Source organism: Carcharodon carcharias, chromosome 6, assembly GCF_017639515.1.
Source record: "Carcharodon carcharias isolate sCarCar2 chromosome 6, sCarCar2.pri, whole genome shotgun sequence".
Classification (NCBI taxonomy): Eukaryota; Metazoa; Chordata; class Chondrichthyes; order Lamniformes; family Lamnidae; genus Carcharodon; species Carcharodon carcharias.
Genome location: NC_054472.1, coordinates 84,289,484 through 84,308,917, shown reverse-complemented (window position 1 = coordinate 84,308,917; position 19,434 = coordinate 84,289,484). Strand labels below are relative to the sequence as shown.

The window sequence follows — 19,434 nt, the reverse complement described above, 5'->3', positions numbered from 1 at the left end:
TCAAGACTGATGCCATATTATGGCAGAGGCATGACTACAGTCGCACTGAGGAGAATTCATACTGTATTTCCCTGTAGGCTAGGGCCATGGTTATTTTAATCAACTGCCACCTCCGGTTGTATGTATACAGAATACTTTAAAGCTTAAGTTAAAAGATAATCAGAAGTACCCATTTCCATTTAGGTTTCCCTGTGGCCAGCCATTAATCTCAGAAGGTGACTGGTAAGTAGGTGTAGATTGAGACTGCTGCATCATTGGACTCTGTGTATGACTCATCCTTGGGGACAATAATGGGCTCTGGGGAGTTGTAGCCCCACCAAATCCTGTATCAGACTGTTGATTGATCCCTGTGTATGAAAAAAAACCAAATATAGTAATTTTGAACAAGCTATTATGCTGTGTACAATTTTAAAATATACAAACATAATAATAAATATCAAACAACTCTCCTACCTAGATCACAATGCTTGGAGTATCAATTATTAGAAAAAAAAATCCAGTTAAATGTCAACATGGCTGACAGAAAAAGTTTTTTTTTTTTACTTAAAGCTACATATTTGTTATAAATTATGTAATTAAAAAAAATGGGCTTGTCACTACAGTTGGATGCTTTGGCTCCATTGCCAAATAATCAGAACAGTACTCTTAAGAACAGTGAACACCTCTGTATAGAACTTGATAACTAAAAGAAGCTAAACATTAAAACACAAGCAGACTTCTAGAATTGTGATCAGTTAACCTGTGGCTAGAGGATTCCAGGATTAATGATGTCTTAGTGTGATTTGTCTCTCTGCTAATGTCACAAACATATTTTGATTTACCAATTGATTCCATTGAAAACATCAATCTCTAGTTAATCCATCATTCTCAGTCACATTAAAATAAAACCCAATGCACAAGAATCTGTCTATACAGACTGAAGTGACACCATAAGATTCTCTACAGGCGTTTAGAAAGATGAGCATAAACAGGAATTAACAGTTTATAAGATGGTATCCACAAAATAAAATCCATGTGAACTGCTGAAAAGAGACAAGAAAGAGAATAATGTGACTGCAAGGTATTGCTTCTCCTACCTCAACAAATGTGCTTATTTTTCATCTTATTCATTTTGTTAGTGTTCTTAAGTCCTAGATGTTGACTAGCTATGACAGTGCTATTTAAAACCTCCTCAAAACCCATTTTAGAGATCCAGCCTTCAGAATCCTTTACCTTTCTTCCTTGTATCATAAAATATAGCAAGATTAACTTCTGCCATAATTTCACTGCACTGCTGTAGAAAATTATCACACAAAATTAGCAATTTACGACAATGTGCTTTCTTTAAGCTACATTTCTTAAAAAAGGAGCTTTTTCTTAAAAGACTCCTTCAATCTAATGTAGCATTCTCTCTCGTGCACTTTTCATCATTTCTCACCTTTAGTTGGCTAGTCAATGTCAAGGCCATTGTAGTCAAGGCTTACCCTTGACCCACCAAACAAGACTCACACCGGAGGCCTGAATAGGAGCACTAGCCCTGGGATATACAGCACAACTGGAGTCAAACTAGCTAATTCATAGGGGCCATGATTCAGACCCAAGGCCTTTTTAACTTAAGGTTTTTTCCACATTACATGATGCATTTACCCATTAGAAACCGGAGAACTAAAGATAATGAATATGTATTTAAAGAATTTACTCAATCACAAGTGTATCACACTCATGGTTTTGTGTTATGGGGGTGGGGGGGAACGTCAAACTCTGGAGGGGGAAGGGCAGAAACAAAAAGTTGCAATTTTAGCCTGCCTAAATTCAAAATGCACATATTCTTGGAAAATGGTCATAGCTACAATCAAATTTAGCAGGCTGTTAGAAGTGGAATTACCTTATTGGCAATTCTGCTACTGTACTAGAAAAATTGCCAATAAAGGAATTTCTTATTTCAGATTAATTCTTCTTTCATCAAGTTGAATTTACTGTACGGTCACTACAATACATAACAAAGGAGTAAAGGAATTAAGGCTGTATAGTTTAATTGGGATACAATAAATTGCCTGACAACAGCCCATCAGTCTATGATTAATAAAACAATCCTCCCAGTAACACAGCAGCTTACTGTCTACTTTTGAAAGTAATCAAATTATTTCAAATGTTCAGTATCAGATATCTGGTATCTTCGATGCTGTATGGATCCCTGTTCTGGTTAGAACAACATTTGGTAAATGGAAATCACTACCAATTTCTAAACTTTGACAATGTGCTTCAGTGTACCAAAACCAGAAAGCACATACAGCATTTGAAATTCACTTTAATCCATTTGCATTATTGTTTGGGTGCTGAATGCTGTTGTGCGATTACCATTTCAGTACTGGAATCTCCCAGTTAGACAACATGCCAATATGAAATTGCTGATGGAAGACTACTGCTAAATTTATTATGGTACATTATTAGATCAATTAGATAAAATTAGATCAAATTAGATCAATTATGGAACCTACTAGTTCCTTTCAAGTTTTGTAAAATTTGTAGAATTTACTGAGCAAAGTATTTTAATAAAGGAAAAAGTTTATTTATAAATTAAATCCAAGTTATTGTTTCATAAAAATAGAAAATGATTTCAAATTAGATCTAATTAGCAGAATTTGATCATGTGTTCCCCTAGATAACATTTTAGTCAGTCAGGATTTGTAAATCTAGAATGTACTATTCAATTTCCTGTGCCACTCTACACAGTGAGTCAAGGCCAAATGTAGTCTTCAGGTGTACTGAGGTTACAGGCTAGAGATATTTGATCAAAGTGTGAAGTTAATCAATCCCCATTTTAAAGTTATACATTTTGTCCTTTTCTTTGTAACATTTTATTTATTATCCTGACATTATGAATGCTACATGTAAAAGTATTTCCTGCCCACTTGCTCACCATAAATTCCTACATCTACATTTATAATGGAAACTGGTTTTGGCTATACAAACCAATCATATTTGTTACACCCTCCCTACAGTGGTAGAGCTACAAATAATATTTTTCACTACAATTATGAAAGTGTGAAGCTTTCAGTAACTCTGAATAGTTATTCTTGGGGCTGTAGCGCTGTACTTAACTAATTTTAAAGCTTGATATTCTGAACACATACATCTAAAAAAATGTGAAAACACTTATTTAAATATTTATTTGCTACCAATGAAGTTAACTCTTGCACATAAGCTCCTGGCACATCAAAATACTCGGATTAATAGCCGTTAATCCTTATAAAATTTTTTTTTTACAAGTATGATAAGATGACATTCCTGTTAACCTGTGAGTCGTCTCTAAATATTATTTATCAGTTTACTCCTGATAACTTTCCAGGTTTTGTAAACAATAACAGCAACTTATATTTATAAACACTAAGGTGCTTGAGAAGCGCATTTTAAAAGAAAAATGACACAGTTGACATGCTTTTGTGTTCTTGCGAAATCTAAACTTGCAAGGCATTAAATTGATGCCGCCGTACGCTATATATTTGCAATAGCTCCGCTACAAGAAAAGCTTAAGCTTGCTCAAATGCCAACTTCTTTAAGCAAGAATTTTTAAAGCACCCTTTCAAAACCAAGCATAGGACAGAAGATGAATAAACACCGATTTATATATCACACCACACATTTGTAGCCAAGAGGCTACAGGGGCATTAAAAAACACCAGGAAATTCAATATAATTAACTACGGTTCAACAGAGTTTGTGAATTTGTAAAGACAAAGTAAAATATTTTCAGAAGGTTTAGTTTAATAACTGAACACTACTCAACTTCCAAAATCTAGCAGCTGACAGTAAAATTCTACCACATCCTGTATTACCACAAGAGCTGATTTATAAAATTCCGCCCTAAAAATCTATACCTTGGGAAACACCAAATCCAACTACTTTGAATTCATGTATGTTAAACAGCAACAAAATGTGCAGGACAAATAATGAACACGGTCCTCAACGAAAAGGCTCCTGTGTTCAGTTTGGTTTTCTATTCTGCTTTAGTGTTACTTAAAACTAACAGCTAACTTTTAAAAATGTTGCTATTTAAAACTCCAGCATTCTATCTTCACATCATTTATAGATGTTTGAGTGATTGACAGCCTATACTTAAGATGACTACAATACTGTACTACAGGTGACACTGATGAAATCATGACTTTTTTATTTTTATAAATAGGCGTGAGATGAACCTTAACAAGTTGGATCACACAGGTCTTAATCCCACCAATTCAGACACTCAATGCTTCTCCCCAGCACCAGCTGTAGTAGAATTGGAAACTTGCTGGCAATAAAGCCTTTTATTGGCCTTACAATATTCATCTACACTCTACAGAATACCAAGCAAGCAGTCCATCTCCATTCTCGACACAGCACCAACCAGTGGGCAGAAACAAGTACTACAACATAATTTATTTGGGTAAAAAGGGACATTCACAACATGAAAAGGGACATACAGTGAAACGAATTAGAAATCACTACAATCCAGCTTCCAAGCAGAATATTTTGCACGAGGAGTAGGATTGGCAGTTCTACAGGCAAGGGCAAATTCATGCTCTTTATAATAACATAAGAAATAGCAGTAGGGGCAGGCCATTCAGCCGTTCCAGCCTGCTCTACCATTCAATAAGATCATGGCTGATTTGATTGTGGCCTTAACCCCAATTTTCTGCTTGCTCCATAACCCATGGCTCTCATGTAAATCAAATATCTGTCTAACTCAGCCTTGAACATTTTCAATGGCCCAGCCTTCTCTTCTTCTCTGTGAAGAGAATTCCAAACACTAGCAACCCTCAGAGGAAATTCCTCCTCGTCTCCATCTTAAGTGGGAGACCCCTTATTTCTAAATGGTGTCCCCTAGTTCTAAATTCCCCACGAGGGGAAACATCCTCTCAGCATCTACCTGTTAGGCCCCTCAGAATCTTATATGTTTCAATAAGAGTTACAGCACAGGTGGACACCATTTGGTTCTAGTTCTTCAACTTATATTATCTACTCGAAACCCACTTATCTGCCCTTTCCTCGCCATATTTACACAATCCCTTTTCCATTCATCCAATTCCCTAATGAGTGTCTCAGTAGTCACCTGTAATAAAGCATTCCACATTCCAATACCTCTCTTATCACAAACAAATATCAACTAATTAATGAGAGATCGGTAACAATAACTGGATCTTGGACCTATAATCCTTGTAAACAATTTTGGAACAAGTCAGAATAAACTAATTTTAATGTAGCTGCATGTATAGAAAATCTTATCAAGGTGCAGTAAAATTGAGCTGTAAAAAAAAAGTTATTTTGTGAGTTTTTCTAGAGGTTGAAGACTTGTGCTCTCATAGAGCCACAGTGCAATTAACCAGAATCGAGTTAGGTAGTGCATGCAAGTTAGTACTGAAAGTCCACATTCAGAAAAAAGGGAAGGTGGGTCAGGATAAATATGGTTAAAAAATGACAAGCAACAGCTCCACACCCAATGCAAAGCCAAAATTGATTCGCTCAATCATTCCCCACACACAAAGAGAAAGAATAATACAATTTTTATAATAAATACTTTTGCCATTCTAATAGTCAACAGCACTCAGAGGAAAGGCAGTACCTGAACTGGGAAACTGGAAGGCACTGTGCTGCATTTGGGGACTCATTATAGGCCCAAACTGTCCTCCCACATTTCCCATCATTCCCTGGTTAGCCAGATTCATCTGGGAGCCATGCAAGGAGCTGTGAGAGAGGAGCTGTGACCCAGGATTTGGGGACACTGGGGAGAAAGGACTGGTGGAAGGTGGTGGGGAAGTAAGCCCAGTACCATAGTTTGGAGGGTATGGGAACTGTTGTGGCGATGCCTGAGGAATCCGAGGAGTGCTCATGGCAGCTGCCATGGTGCCCGAGGCTGCCATGTTTGGTGGGATGTTCAAACCCTGCTGCCGCATCATCATGGTTCTCTGTTGCACCTGCTGCTGCATCAACTGTCTTTGACGCAGATGCTGATTCAAAAGCTCACGCTGTCTCTGGGCCAGCATCTGTGCATTAATAGGTCCCTGAAGAATAAATGGAAAACATATCTATAGCATTATCATTCAAATATTTAATATTCAAATATTAAAAACTGTTTAGAAATAGTAAATATCACTAAATGCTTTTCACTGAATATTTATGCAGACAAACTTTGCAAACCTTTATGTGTCTCATTATCTAATGTATGACCCTGAAAACTAAAGCACAGTGCATTATATTGACTAATAAATAATAGCAATAACTGTCTATATTAATTCACGTAGGAATTTTCCACACTTCTACTTTACAATACAATGGGCAGAATTTTGCCGTTGGCGATTTGGGAGCGGGGCCCGCTAACCGACGCAAAAATGACGCGGGATGACATCGGGAGGAACCCCCGATGTCATCACGGTCCATTTAAATATTGAGCAAGGCGGGCTGATAGTGAAATCACCTGTCCACCCGCCGACCTGTCAATGGCCAATTAAGGCCATTGAGAGGTTAATTAAGCTTGTTAAATGCCCTTCCCGTCCAACCTTAAGGCTGGCGGGCAGGCCAGGAGCCCCAGCGGGCTTCTGATAATACATGAAACCTCATCCACTGGCGGGATGAAGTTTCATGTCCATTTTTAAAAACTTCAATAAAGTTTACATGGTTCTCATTAACATGTCCCATCTCGTGTGACATTGTCACGAGGGGAACATGTTAATAATTTTAATATTTTTCTATTTTTATACTGTCAGTAATCTCCCCGAGACTGCACTTAGTCTCAGGTAGATGTGCGCTCTTTCGCATGCATGCCTTAATTGGCCCGCCCACTCAAAATGGCGGCGGGCCCCATTTCAGCGGCGGAGTTCAGCTGCCTGCCCGCAACCGAGCCGGTGGGGCCTGCCCACCCATCAAGGTAACAATTCTGGCCAATGTTTTTCCATAACTTTTAATTTTCCAAAATTACATGGAGAGTTTATTTCAACATCATTCACTGATAGTTTATCGATTTTTTCCAATTAAAATGTAGCCTTCTTTTGTCCAAATTGTCAGATTGAGTTATTTTGTGGAATACTATAATTCTGCATACTGGCAACATATTTTTTCCACAATGCTAAGATCATTGTGGTCCTGTCTTCTTTCAGAAAGAATATTTATGAAATAATGTTCATAATTCATTACTCAACTATTTTTTTATTAATCTATGTTTCAAATTGTATCACCATAACAGTCAAGTTTCACATCAATGTCAGAGACCATTGTCCCATCTGGTATCATTTTATTCTAATTATTCTTTTAACAAATAAATTATTTGAATATTGGAAGATTGGTACAGCTTTCACAGGCTTCTTGCTGATATCCAGAACTGAATTATAAATTAGAAGTGCACATTTAACAGGTACGCTTCAAAGTAGCTATTTTAAAATTAGTGCAACATATAATTTCCACTTCCCACTTTTCTCACTTTCCTCACCTAAAAATGCAGACTCATGCCAACTACAACTTCATGCTCAAGGAAACAAGTTTTACCCTTAAACCGAAACAGTAAGTGTTGGAAAACTATAGTAACGAGGACAGAATCAGCTCGGCTGGCCTGTTGATCAATGACGGTGGAAGTGCCCTTTCCAGCAGTCATCAGGGGTGAGAACCCTGATTGATTTTCCATCTCTTTACTGCAAGATGCAGATGGTAACTGTGGTACCCAATCTCCATTCTTGTTGAGATCAATCAACTAAGCCAAGACCAGCAATCATGCTTCAAACATTTTGGAGCTAATGGGTCTTTACTAGATTACATGGGGCTGAATTCTCCAGTCGGTGAGCGGAGCCAGGGCCCACTTGCCGATGGGTAAAATGACGCGTGGTGACATTGGGAAGGCACCCCGACGTCTCCGTGCGTCATTTAGATTTCCAGTTTGGTGGCCCGCCGAACTGTCAAAGGCCTACTAAGGCCTGTTAAAAACTAATTTAAACAATTAAATCAGCTGCCCATCCAACCTTAAGGTTGGCGGGCAGGCGAAGAGCTCAAGCGGCATTCGCATTTTTCATGAAGCCTCATCCATGCGTAGGATGAGGTTTCATGAAGTGTTTTAAACTTCAATTAAATTTTTTAAAATAACTCTTTGACATGTCCCAGCTCATGTGACAGTGTCACATGAGGGGACATGTTTTAAAAAAGTTATTAATTACTTTATTTCAGTTTTTAAATATCAATCTGATCGCTGAGGCACCTCTGTGACTGAAATCTCTGCGCTCTTTCATACAAATGCGCAAAAGAGCGCTGGCCCTGACTCACAGAATACCATCCTGCCCGCACAGGGAGCGCTCAGCGCCACGTTGGGCGGGCCTTAAATGGCCTACCCATGTAAAATGGCAGCACGGCCCGATCGCGGGGAGCCAATCAGGTTCATGCCCGCCCCCGCACAACCCCCACCCGATGGAGGGAAATTTTTCCCATGGTGTTCTCATCAATTGAGCTAGCGAAGAAAACACAACTATTTTCTATTAATGATAAATAAAAGAGGTAAGAAACATTTTACAGCAGTTTCTAATGCCTACCTGACCACTCATCTGTGGTGGCACACTAGCCCTTAGAGGTAGATTCATGTTGGAGACGGTGGTAAGTGGGTTCATTAGTGGCTGACGATTCTAACAAACCAAATAAAAATTATGAAATTGGTTATTATCATGAAAGTGTTGACAGTTTAAAAGCAAGGTATCAAGATGCAGTTGACATATAAACACCAGTTATTTCAAAGATCTGAAATACAAAAAATATCCTAAGTATGAGAGATACAAGCAGCTTTGTTAGTTTTTTCCACAAAGGAAAAGGACCAAAAGGGTTAAATCAATGACTTGCACCGGAGGACAGCTAATGCACATCATTGTTTAAAAAGAGGGAGACATAGACAGACTGAGTAATTACAGGCTAGTCAGCCTAACTTTGGTGGTGGGAAAATTATCGCAAGCAAAATTAGTGCAACTACAGAGACGTAGTTGAGGGAGGGGCAGGATTGGCAGCTCAACATTCTGGGATATAGAATCTTCAGGCAAATAAGAGGGGGTAAAAGAGGAGGAGATATTGCATTATTAATTAAGCAGTCAGTTACTGCAGTAAGGAGAGATATATCTTGGAGGGGGCATCGAATGAAGATTTGTGGGTAGACATTTGGAATAAAAAAGGGGCAACCACATTGTTAGGTGTTTATTATAGACCCCAGATAGTCAGTGGGAAATTGAGAAGCAAATATGTGCACAATTTGCGGAGGTGTGTAAAACAATAACAATAGGGTAATTATATTAGGTGATTTCAATTTTCCCAACATTAATTGGGATAGACATAATGTTAAGGGCTTGGATGGGGTGAATTTCTTGAAATGTGTATAGGAGAACGTTTCAGGTCAATATGTAGAGGGTCCAACAAGGGACGGCACAGTGCTGGACCTAATTCTGGGGAATGAAGCCGGACAAGTGGCTGAGGTGGGGGTGGGGGAGCATTTTAGTGATAGCGACCACAACATGTTACAATTTAAGCTCATTATGGATAAAGAAATATACAAGTTGCAAAAAAGTGTTTTAGATTGGGGGAAAAGTGGATTTAGTAAAAGAAGGCAGGATCTGGCCAAGGTAGACTGGGAACAGCTACCTGTGGGGAAATCTACAGAGGAGCAGTGGGGTCGTTCAAAAAGGAAATGTGCAGGGTACAGGCTCAACGTGTTCCCTCTAGGGTGATAGGAAAGAGTAACAAGCCCAGAGAACCATGGACGACCAGAGATATTCAGGATACGATCAGAAGGAAAAGAGAGGCATTTAGTAGGTACAAGGGGAGCAAATCAGCGGAGGCATTAGTGGAAAACAGAAAGTGCAGGGTGGAGCTTAAGAAAGCAATCAGGGGAGCAAAGAAGGGATATGAAAAAGCTCTGGCTGGTAAAAGTAGGGAAAATCCCAAGATATTCTATAAGTATATCAATGGGAAGAGGATAACCAGGGAAAGAATACGGTCCATTAGGACCAAGGGGGCAATCTATGGGTGGAGCCAGAGGACATTGATAGAGTGTTGAACGAATAATTCACATCCGTCTTCACCCAAGAGAATGAGGATGAAGGTATGGAACTCGGGAAGAGAGACTGCAAGGTTCTTGAGAAAATTGATATTGGGAGTGACAAGGTATTGGAGGTGCTGGCAGGCTTAAAGGTGGACAAATCTCCAGGTCTGGATGATTTGTGTCCCAGACTGCTGAGGGAGGCAAGGGAGGAGATTTCAGGGGCTCTGACCTAAATTTTTAATTCCTCTCTGGCCACAGGGGAGGTGCCAGAGGACTGGAGAACAACTAATGTGGTTCTGCTATTTAAGAAGATTTGTAGAGATAAGCCAGGGAACTACAGACCAGTGCATCTCTTGTCAGTGGTAGGGAAACTATTGGAGAAAATTCTGAAGGAAAGAATCTATCTCCACTTGGAGAGGCAAGGTTTGATCAGGGATAGTCAGCATGGCTTTGTCAGAGGGAGCTCAAGCCTAACAAATTTGATTGAATTTTTTGAGGAGGTGACCAGGTGTATAGATGAGGGTAGTGCAGTTAATGTACTTTGTATGGATTTCAGCAAAACGTTTGACAAGGTCCCACATGGGAGACTTATAAAGAAGGCAAATGCACATGGGATACAGGGTAATTTGATAAGGTGGATTCAAAATTGGCTTAGTTTAGGAGGCAGAGGGTGATGACAGAAGGCTGCTTTAGTGACTGGAAGCCAGTGACCAGTGGCGTACCACAGGGATCTGTGCTGGGTCCCCTATTATTCGTCATTTATATAAACAACATAGACGACAAAAGGGGGGTAGGATTAGTAATGTTTGTGGATGACAAAAAGCTTGGCCGGGTTGCTAACAGTGAGGTTGAGTGTCTTGGGGTACAGGAAGATACAGACGGGATGGTCAAATGGGCAGATAAGTGGCAGATGGAATTTAACCCTGAAAAGCGTGAGGTGATACACTTTGGAAGGAGTAATTTGACAAGGAAGTATTCAATGAACGGCATGACACTAGGAAGTTCCAAGGAACAAAGGGACCTTGGCGTGTGTGTCCATAGATCTCTGAAGGTGGAGGGGCATGTTAGTGGGGTGGTGAAAAAGGCATATGGGACACTTACCTTTATCAATCGAGGCATAGATTACAAAAGTAGGGAGGTCATTTGGAGTTGTATAGAGGCTTGGTGAGGCCACAGCTGGGGTACTGTGTGCAGTTCTGGTCACCACATTATAGGAAGGATGTGATTGCACTGGAGGGAGTGCAGAGGAGATTCACCAGGACGTTGCCTGGGATGAAACATTTAAGTTATGAAGGGAGGTTGGATAGACTTGTTTTCATTGGAGCAGAGAAGACTGAGGGGCAACCTGATCGAGGTGTACAAGATTCTGAGGAGCATGAACAAGGTGGATAGGGAGCAGCTGTTCCCCTTAGTTAAAGGGTCAGTCACGAGGGGACACAAGTTCAAGGTGAGGGGCAGGTGGTTTAGGGGGGGATGTGAGGAAAATTTTTTTTACCCAGAGGGTGGTGACGGTCTGGAATGCACTGCCTGGGAGGGTGGCGGAGGTGGGTTGCTTCACATCCTTTAAAAAGTACCTGGATGAGCACTTGGCATGTCATAACATTCAAGGCTATGGGCCAAGTGCTGCTAAATGGGATTAGGTAGGTAAATCAGGTGTTTCTCACATGTTGGTGCAGATTCGATGGGCCAAAGGGCCTCTTCTGCACTGTTTGATCCTGAAGGACAGGGTTCATTTGGAAATACGTGAATTAAACAAAGAGTCAGCACTGATTTGTTATGGGAAGATCATGAGTGTGAATGTTTTTGGGGAGATAACATGGAAGGTTGATGAGGGCACTGCATTTGATGTATTGGATTTTAGCAGGGCTTTTGACAAAATTCCACATAGTAGTATAATTCAATAAGACATGTGGCAGGATTGTGCCCTTGGCAGGGGCAGTCGGGAAGCTGGGCGGTCGGCTCTGCACCGCCATTTCACGCTGGCGGGTCAACTAAGGGCCGCCCAGCGTTGAACACAAGCGGCAGCGCTCAGCACTGCCTATGTGGGTGGGGGGAGGAGGGCGAGCAGGCCTAGCGTGATCTTCGTGCATGCGCAAAAGAGCGCTTCAATCTCCCTGAGGGACGGAGCTGCCTCAGGGAGATGAAGCGCTGTTTAAAAATAAAAGGAAACAAATTTGTCATAAAACATGTCCCTTCATGTGACTCTGTCACATGAGCTGGGACATGTTTTTAATTCAAAAGTAAAATGTTTATCTGATGTTTGTTTGCTATGGGAAACCTCATCCTGCCTACGGTTGAGGTTTCCTAAAAAACCGTAAAGGCTGCTTGGTCTTTTCGCCTGCCCGCCAACCACTAGGTTGGACAGGCAGCGTAAATTTGAATTTAACTAGCTACTTAATGGTCTTTTAGTTGTCGGCAGGTGCGCAGCCAACTCTGCTGCGTGCCCGCCGAGCAAAATATTGCGAGACTGTGCGGTGATGTTGGGATGCTCGCCCGATATCATTGCGCATCATTTTATGCTCAGGCGAGTTGGGCGCATTCCTGCACAGAGAGCGTAATATCCTGCCCATGAAAGAAATCAAACCTAGGTACATCAAACTTTATTTTTTTTTGCAATTTGAAAATAGACTTTTGCTGAACTGAAAGATGTCCGCTACAGGTCACATGACTCACAGGATTGGCCATCCATCCTGGAAACTTCCAATAGAGATTTCAAGAACAAAAGATTGCCACACTCATCTCTGTGGAATCTCACACCCCAATGTAAGGCCGCATTATAATTATAAAACCAGAAGGCTAACAGATGAATTGGTTCCCCAGCTGGGGTGATAACACAGGCAGAGACATCGAAACATCTCTTGAGGTATAATGAGTTAACAGCCACCATTTCACTCTTAAGGGAAACAATGACTTTTGGCCAGAAGCATAGAAACTGCTTGCAAAGTGACAATTAACTCATTAATGGGCCATATCACCTGACCTCATGCTTCTAGCCTTTTGGACAGGTTTAATATTACATTCCTAGCCTCACATTTCAGTCTGCTGATTACTTCCAGCCTGAAAAGTACAGCTCTTGGTTGACCAGCAGGTGGCCACCATCTCTCAGTTCGTCAAAGCCTGTTTTTATTTTAAAAGCATTCTCATTCATTTTCAAGGACTTTCGTGCTGCTGTCTCCAACCAGCCATTCATCTGAACGGAACTACATCACAAAGGAAACTCCCTATGGACTTTGACTTTCTGGACTCTGGAAATCATGTGAACTAATATTCATTCCCGTGGTTCCTTTACTATAGCTATCCATAGTTGTAAAAACTCCCTCTTTCCTATCCCCCTTACTGTGCGTGTGCATGCGTGTTGTGTGTTGTGTATGTGAGGGAGAGAGAGAAACGAACATCCCCACCCTCCCTGGGGTATGAATGTGAAATAAACTAACCTTAATCATAATTAATCATAAAGTGACTTTGCTGAGTTTTACTTATAAAATTGGACCACACAAACTGAGGGTTTGGGAAAACATCTACAGCCTACTCTAAAAATAATTCAAAAGCATCTCTGCTTACGGACAGACAGAGAGGATAAAGAAGTTCAGTTCGCTTCTCTCTCTTGTCTCTAACAGTAGACAGGTCATGAAAGTAAAAGCTGGATCCAAAATTGGCTCAGAGACAGGAAGCAAAGGGTAATGGTTGATCCGTATTTTTGTGACTGAAAAGCTAATTTCCAGTGAGGGTTTTGCAAGGCTCAATATTAGGCCCACTGGTTTTTGTAGTTTATATCAATGATCTGGACTCCACCTTGAAAAATTGCAAATGATACAAAAATTGTCTGTGGTTGATAACAAAAGAGTTATAGACTGCCAGAAGTTATCAATAGACTAGTCAGGTGGACAGAACAGTGGCAAATGGAGTTCAATCCAGAGAAGTTTGAGGTAATGCATTTGGGGAAAGTTAACAAGGCAAGGGAGTACACAATAAATGGTAGGATAAAAAGATGTGTAGAGGGACAGAGAGACATTGAAGTCCATGTCTACCAATCCCTGAAGGTTGGTGGACAGGTAGATAAGGCAGTCAAGAAGGCATAATGCTTGCCTTCATTAGCTGAGGCACAGATAAGAGCTTGGAAGCTATGCTGGAACTGTATAAAACACAAATTGGGTCATAGCTGGAGCATTGCTTGCAGTTCTTGTCACTGCACTATAGGAAAGATGCGACTGCACTAGAGACAGTACAGAGGAGAGTACTAGTTGTTTCCTGGAATGGAGAATTTAATTTTTCAGGAAAGATTGGATAGGCTTGGGTTGTTTTCTTTGGAACAGAGGTGGCTAAGGGGAGAACTAACTGAAATGTTTAAAATTATGATTATAAAATTAGAGTAGATAGGAAGGCCCTATTTCCCTTGGCTGAGAGGTTCATAACCATTGACATAGATTTAGGGTAAGAGAGGATTCAAGGGGAATTTTTTCACCCAGAGGGCGATGGGGATGTAGAACTCACTGCCTGAAAGAACAGTAGAGGCAGAAATATTCATTACATTTACAAAGAACATGGGTTTGCACTTGAAGTGTTGTAACCTATAAGGCTATGCATCAAAAGCTGGAAAATGGGACTAGGCTGGATTCCACTTGTTCTCTGGCACGTACACAATGAACAGAATGGCCTCCCTCTGTTCTGAAAATACCAATGGACTGGATTTTACAGCCCATCCCCCGCTGGGCCTGTTTTCGGTTGGTGGATGCACATAAAATTAGATGTGGCAAGTTCTCTGCCTTCCCGCCCGCCCCTGACCCAGTCCCCATAATACAGTGGGCACCATTTTAAAAAAAATTAATGTGCAGTTGAGCTTGTTACCAAGGCAACTAACCCGTATTTCACACTGCATGCATCAGAAAATGGTGGGCATGAGCAGGCCTTTTTTGAAAATTTTTTTTCTAAAGGCAGGGAAGAAGGGAGGCACAGCATTCGGGGGAGTGCACTTTGCCTTCGTCAGGGGCACCCACCCCCCACCCAAGAAGTTACCTTCCCACCTGGCCTCCAAAACCCATCCCCGACATCCCTCAATCCCCTCCCTAGGCTGCTGGATCTCCCTCTGCCCTGAAAGCCTGGGACTTACTTGGCTCCAAGATCCATCAAAGTCCTACTCAGGACTTTGTTTACTCACCACTCAGTTGTGGTGCTGCTGGGACTGCTGGAGCTGCCAGACAATCTGATTGGCTGGCAGTTCTCGTGGGCAGGACTTCCCCCCACCGAGTGGTGTTATTGCTCCGGAGCGGGTTTTTCTTTCGGTCCATCGGCTGCTGGCTTACTCTTGCAATGGGGGTACAAGCCCCCCCTACCCCTACAATTCTAGAGTATTGCATACAGTTCTGGTCACCACAAAGAGGAGATCACACTAGAGAAGGCACGGAGGAGATTTATGAGTGAGTTACCAGGTCTGCAAAACTATTAGCCATGAGGAAAGATTGGATAGGCTGGAGTTGTTTTCTTTGAAACAGATGATGCAGATGGCAGATTTTATTGAGGTGTATAAAATTATGAGGGACCTAGACAGAGTGGATAGGCTTATTTCACTTAGCAGAAAGGTCAATAATTAGGGCAGACAGTTGTAAAATAATTGTCAGGATTAGAGGGGAATTGAGTGCAAATGTTTCCTCCCAGAGGTGGTGGGGATCTGGAACTCACGGCTCGAAAGGGTGGTACAGGCCGAAATCCATGGCATTTAAAAAGTACTTGGATTTGCACTTGAATTGCCATAACCTACAAGTTTATGGACCAAAAGCCAGAAAGTGGGATTAGGGTGACAGCTCTTTTTCAGCTGACAAACACACAATGGGCTGAAGATTCTCCTTCTGTGCCATAAATTTCTATGATTCTCATTAATGAAGACAACTAGAACATTACCTAGGCAAATGTCAATTCATGTAACTTCTTAAGAAGAATAAGATGAGTAAACATGAACTTTGAAATGACCATTAGGAATTACCATTTGCTGTCCTTGAAGCCTTTGCTGCAGTTGAAGCCGAAGCTGATTGGGCTGATTGGCCACCATACCAGGAGATCTTAGCCCAGGCCTTGGTTGCATTCGTAACATTGAGTACCCTGGTCGCTGCCCCATTTGAGTAGCCAAAGGATGAAAATTAGGTTCCTGCATGCTGGAGTAGTTTCCTTGTACTACTGTAGTCTGAGAACCATATGGCTGATTATAAACTTGAGGTTTTTCTACCATCAATGTGGACTTCTGGCTAGGGAACGATTCTGGTTGGTGATCCACAGTTTGGCTCTGTGAAAACAAAAACAAAACTATAATAAGCGAGATGTGCTGAACGGCCTTTTCTCTTTCACTTTAGTATTCCTAAATCGGAGACACTTACTTTAAAGTCGAGAGCAGAGGTTAGGAACCCGAAGTCCCAACAGACCTCAGAGTTTCTGTGCATGTGTGCAGACCGGGAGCAGGCTGTGCATTATGCAATTCAGCATTTTAAGTTCTTTGGGCTGAGCGTGGGCACCCACACTAAGGATGAAAAGGTGAAGACTGGAATCCCTTGTGAAAGAGCCAGGGTTTCAATGAGACTGGTTAACTCACATTGTTTACTGATGTCTGGGTGGGTTGTGAAATCTGCAGGATCTGTCTTGGTTGCATCTGCCATTTATTGAGCATGTGGTGTGTTTGGCCAGTTTGCCTGTTAATGTATCTCATTATTAACCCTGAATATTAGAGAAATTATCTTACTATATAATGTCAGAAAGATGAAGTTTATTTTTGTTTGTTCAAAATTTGTGGAATCTTGTGGCTTTATTCTCTTAGCCAGTGTCTTAAATCTCACAATGCCTACTTTAAACAAAAAGTTATTGGTCCCTAACTAGATTGTACCAAAGTCTTGGGGGTTTGGTCCAGGATTGTAGTAGGCCGTAAAGTATTTGGGAAGTCTAGTGGTCATGAAAGGCGCTATATAAATGCACGTCTTTTATCTTTTGCAACCTAAACACAAGAAAAATCTATACTCCCTATTTACATTTAAACAAATAGTTTCTCAAGAGCTCCAAAAGGTATTGAGGTGCACACAATACAAAATACTCGTCACTCAGGATTGCGTTGCATTGTCAGAATTAGCACAGATTTTAATTTTTTTTAAACAAACATTAAAAACCACATAATTTCTATAGCAGTTGTCAAGTTTTTCCAGAGTGCCATATATTATTGCTTATGTGGGAATGGGCTAGAAACATTGCCCCCTCTAAACTGTTCAGCCGTGTAACCTGAAAGGTCCCGGTGCAGAAGTCAGTCCCTTTAAGACTCATCTGCACTACAAATAAAAATTAGAAGGTACATTGGTCAGAACTCAGTTTTCAAAAAGTGAACAAATTCTAATACTACATCTCTCATATTAGCAATAAAAGAGACAACTGCAGCTGATTTGACCTTGATAACTGAAGAGATAAAAAAATTTTCAAAGATAATATTCCCAGTCATTTAAACTATCACAACTTTAATATTTCCAATTCCTTTTATTTATAAGCCTTCTGTAACATAAAATGGGATGAAATCCCGTTTCTCATATACACAAACTTGGACTGACAATATCTATTGACAGTTCTGATAAAAGATCATCAAACTAAAACATTAACCACTTCTCTCTTCACAAATACTGCCAGACCTGCTAAATATTCTGAATATTTTCTGCTTTTATTTCAGATTTCCATTATCTGTGGCATTGTCGATATCTATGTTTGCTTCAAGGAATGATATTGTCCAATGTATACCATTCCTCAACAAACAAATATCTATTGTATTCAACACTTTACAGATTACTGTACGTCTAGGACTATTTATACTACAATCTGAATTCTTTAAAAAGCAGTTTCTTTGGGCAGATGATTTTATACTCAAAATTCACAGTTTGTGAAACATTTTTTCAGCAGCTAGTGCAGGTTACAGAATCTTTACCATGTAACCATTATTCAAACTATTCACGAATTCTTAATTCTACTTGATTAGAGATTATAAATTATCTAAAAATGGACTCAATTCAGATTCTTATGGAAATCATTATCTTATTCTGTCCTCACAGCTAAGTGAATTGTTCAGTCAGTGAAAAGCACTTTTCCTAACTTCTCATTCCAAATACCAAACCAGCTATGTAGCATATACCCTTTTAAAAAAAGTTAAAACACTTTCATCAACTTTTAATCAATCTTATTCACTGAATTAAATGATCAATTTGGCACAAATTACTTACCACAGTGTAAGTTTTTTAAAAAGTCCACAACAGTGGATTTTGACACATAACACTGTTTCACATAACAACAATCATTAACCCTTTTTAGCATTCAGTGGGACCAAACCCCTGAAAACAAGGTAGATAAACGCAGCATGTGGTCAGAAGGTTCATGGCACAATCTTTGCTAAATTTGTTGACCAAGCCAGGACTGCAATGGGGATGATACAATGACCCTTGAGTGTTTATGAGCTGAGAGAAGGAAAGTCAACCAGGATATTTACTTCCTTTGCTGGAAGTCCATGTGCAATGAACATCAGAGCACAAATGTTCTCGGTGGGACCAGAGTCAGAGTATCCTGGGACATGTGCTTGACTGTTAATATATATCCGAGCTTCATATTGGATATCAAATTAAATATTTGTAAGTCCAACCCACAATATGGGCGGTACCTTGAAGATTGTATGTTTGGGGCTGAGATTTGGGAGCGACTGCTGCAATTATTTCAAGGGCAGTGCCAGTCACTTAAAAATGGAGGTGAGCCAGGAGCAGCATTTTTCAAGTCAGTCACTGAAGAGTTTACCTGCAGAAATAAAAAAGGAGCATCAAACTAGCAGAACTGCTGGCAAATGAGTGAGGGTCATGCCAGTAGGGTTGTCCCTGTTTCCCTATTTGGATCTCCAGGACACCTCCTCTGAGGAGGTGCACTCTTCAGTACCTACAGAACCTGGATACAAAATGGGGGCGGACCAACCTAGAGAGCTTCAAATACAAGGTGGATCAAAGTATCTTTTACCAGGTAGCTGAGCCAAGTAAACAAGCCATTTTTCCCTTGATCTATTCCACATACTCAAAGCATTCAGAAAATATAACAGTCCTTGCATTGTCTATTGTGCATGATTGTACAAAATTCAGTGTAGTCCCTTCAAACGCAATTTGCCAATCTTGCCAGTGTCACATTCACGTTTTATAGCCAGTAACTGCATGATTATGACAGAATGCAGAATGCTTTCACAGTATAAGCTCTTCAAATTTATAGCACTGACAATGTTCAGTTTGCAGGTCAATTTGGCTCACAACAACTGGAAACAAACTCACAATGGAGGAACACCACTAGTTTTATCCAAATGACAGTTTCAGGAAGCTACGCTGGACACAATGATTCATCAGCCAACATGCATTTTTATAACGCATTCAAAAGTAAAAACTTTTC

General features: G+C 40.5%; 1 protein-coding gene across 12 annotated transcripts in view; it reads right to left on the bottom strand.

The window, feature by feature from the left end:
• The window catches only part of ncoa2 (nuclear receptor coactivator 2), a 309,340-nt gene that overhangs the window by 31,105 nt on the left and 258,801 nt on the right, over nucleotides 1-19,434 (bottom strand). For 9 of the 12 annotated variants that reach the window (XM_041189195.1, XM_041189198.1, XM_041189201.1 and 6 more), the window contains 4 exons: nucleotides 15,989-16,285; nucleotides 8,525-8,614; nucleotides 5,581-6,019; nucleotides 170-347 (listed from right to left, as the gene is read on the bottom strand). In XM_041189195.1, the coding sequence (XP_041045129.1) occupies nucleotides 170-347; nucleotides 5,581-6,019; nucleotides 8,525-8,614; nucleotides 15,989-16,285 (1,004 nt within the window). The remainder of the gene's footprint in view (nucleotides 1-169; nucleotides 348-5,580; nucleotides 6,020-8,524; nucleotides 8,615-15,988; nucleotides 16,286-19,434) is intronic. The other 3 variants (XM_041189203.1, XM_041189204.1, XM_041189207.1) reach the window with 1 other exon arrangement.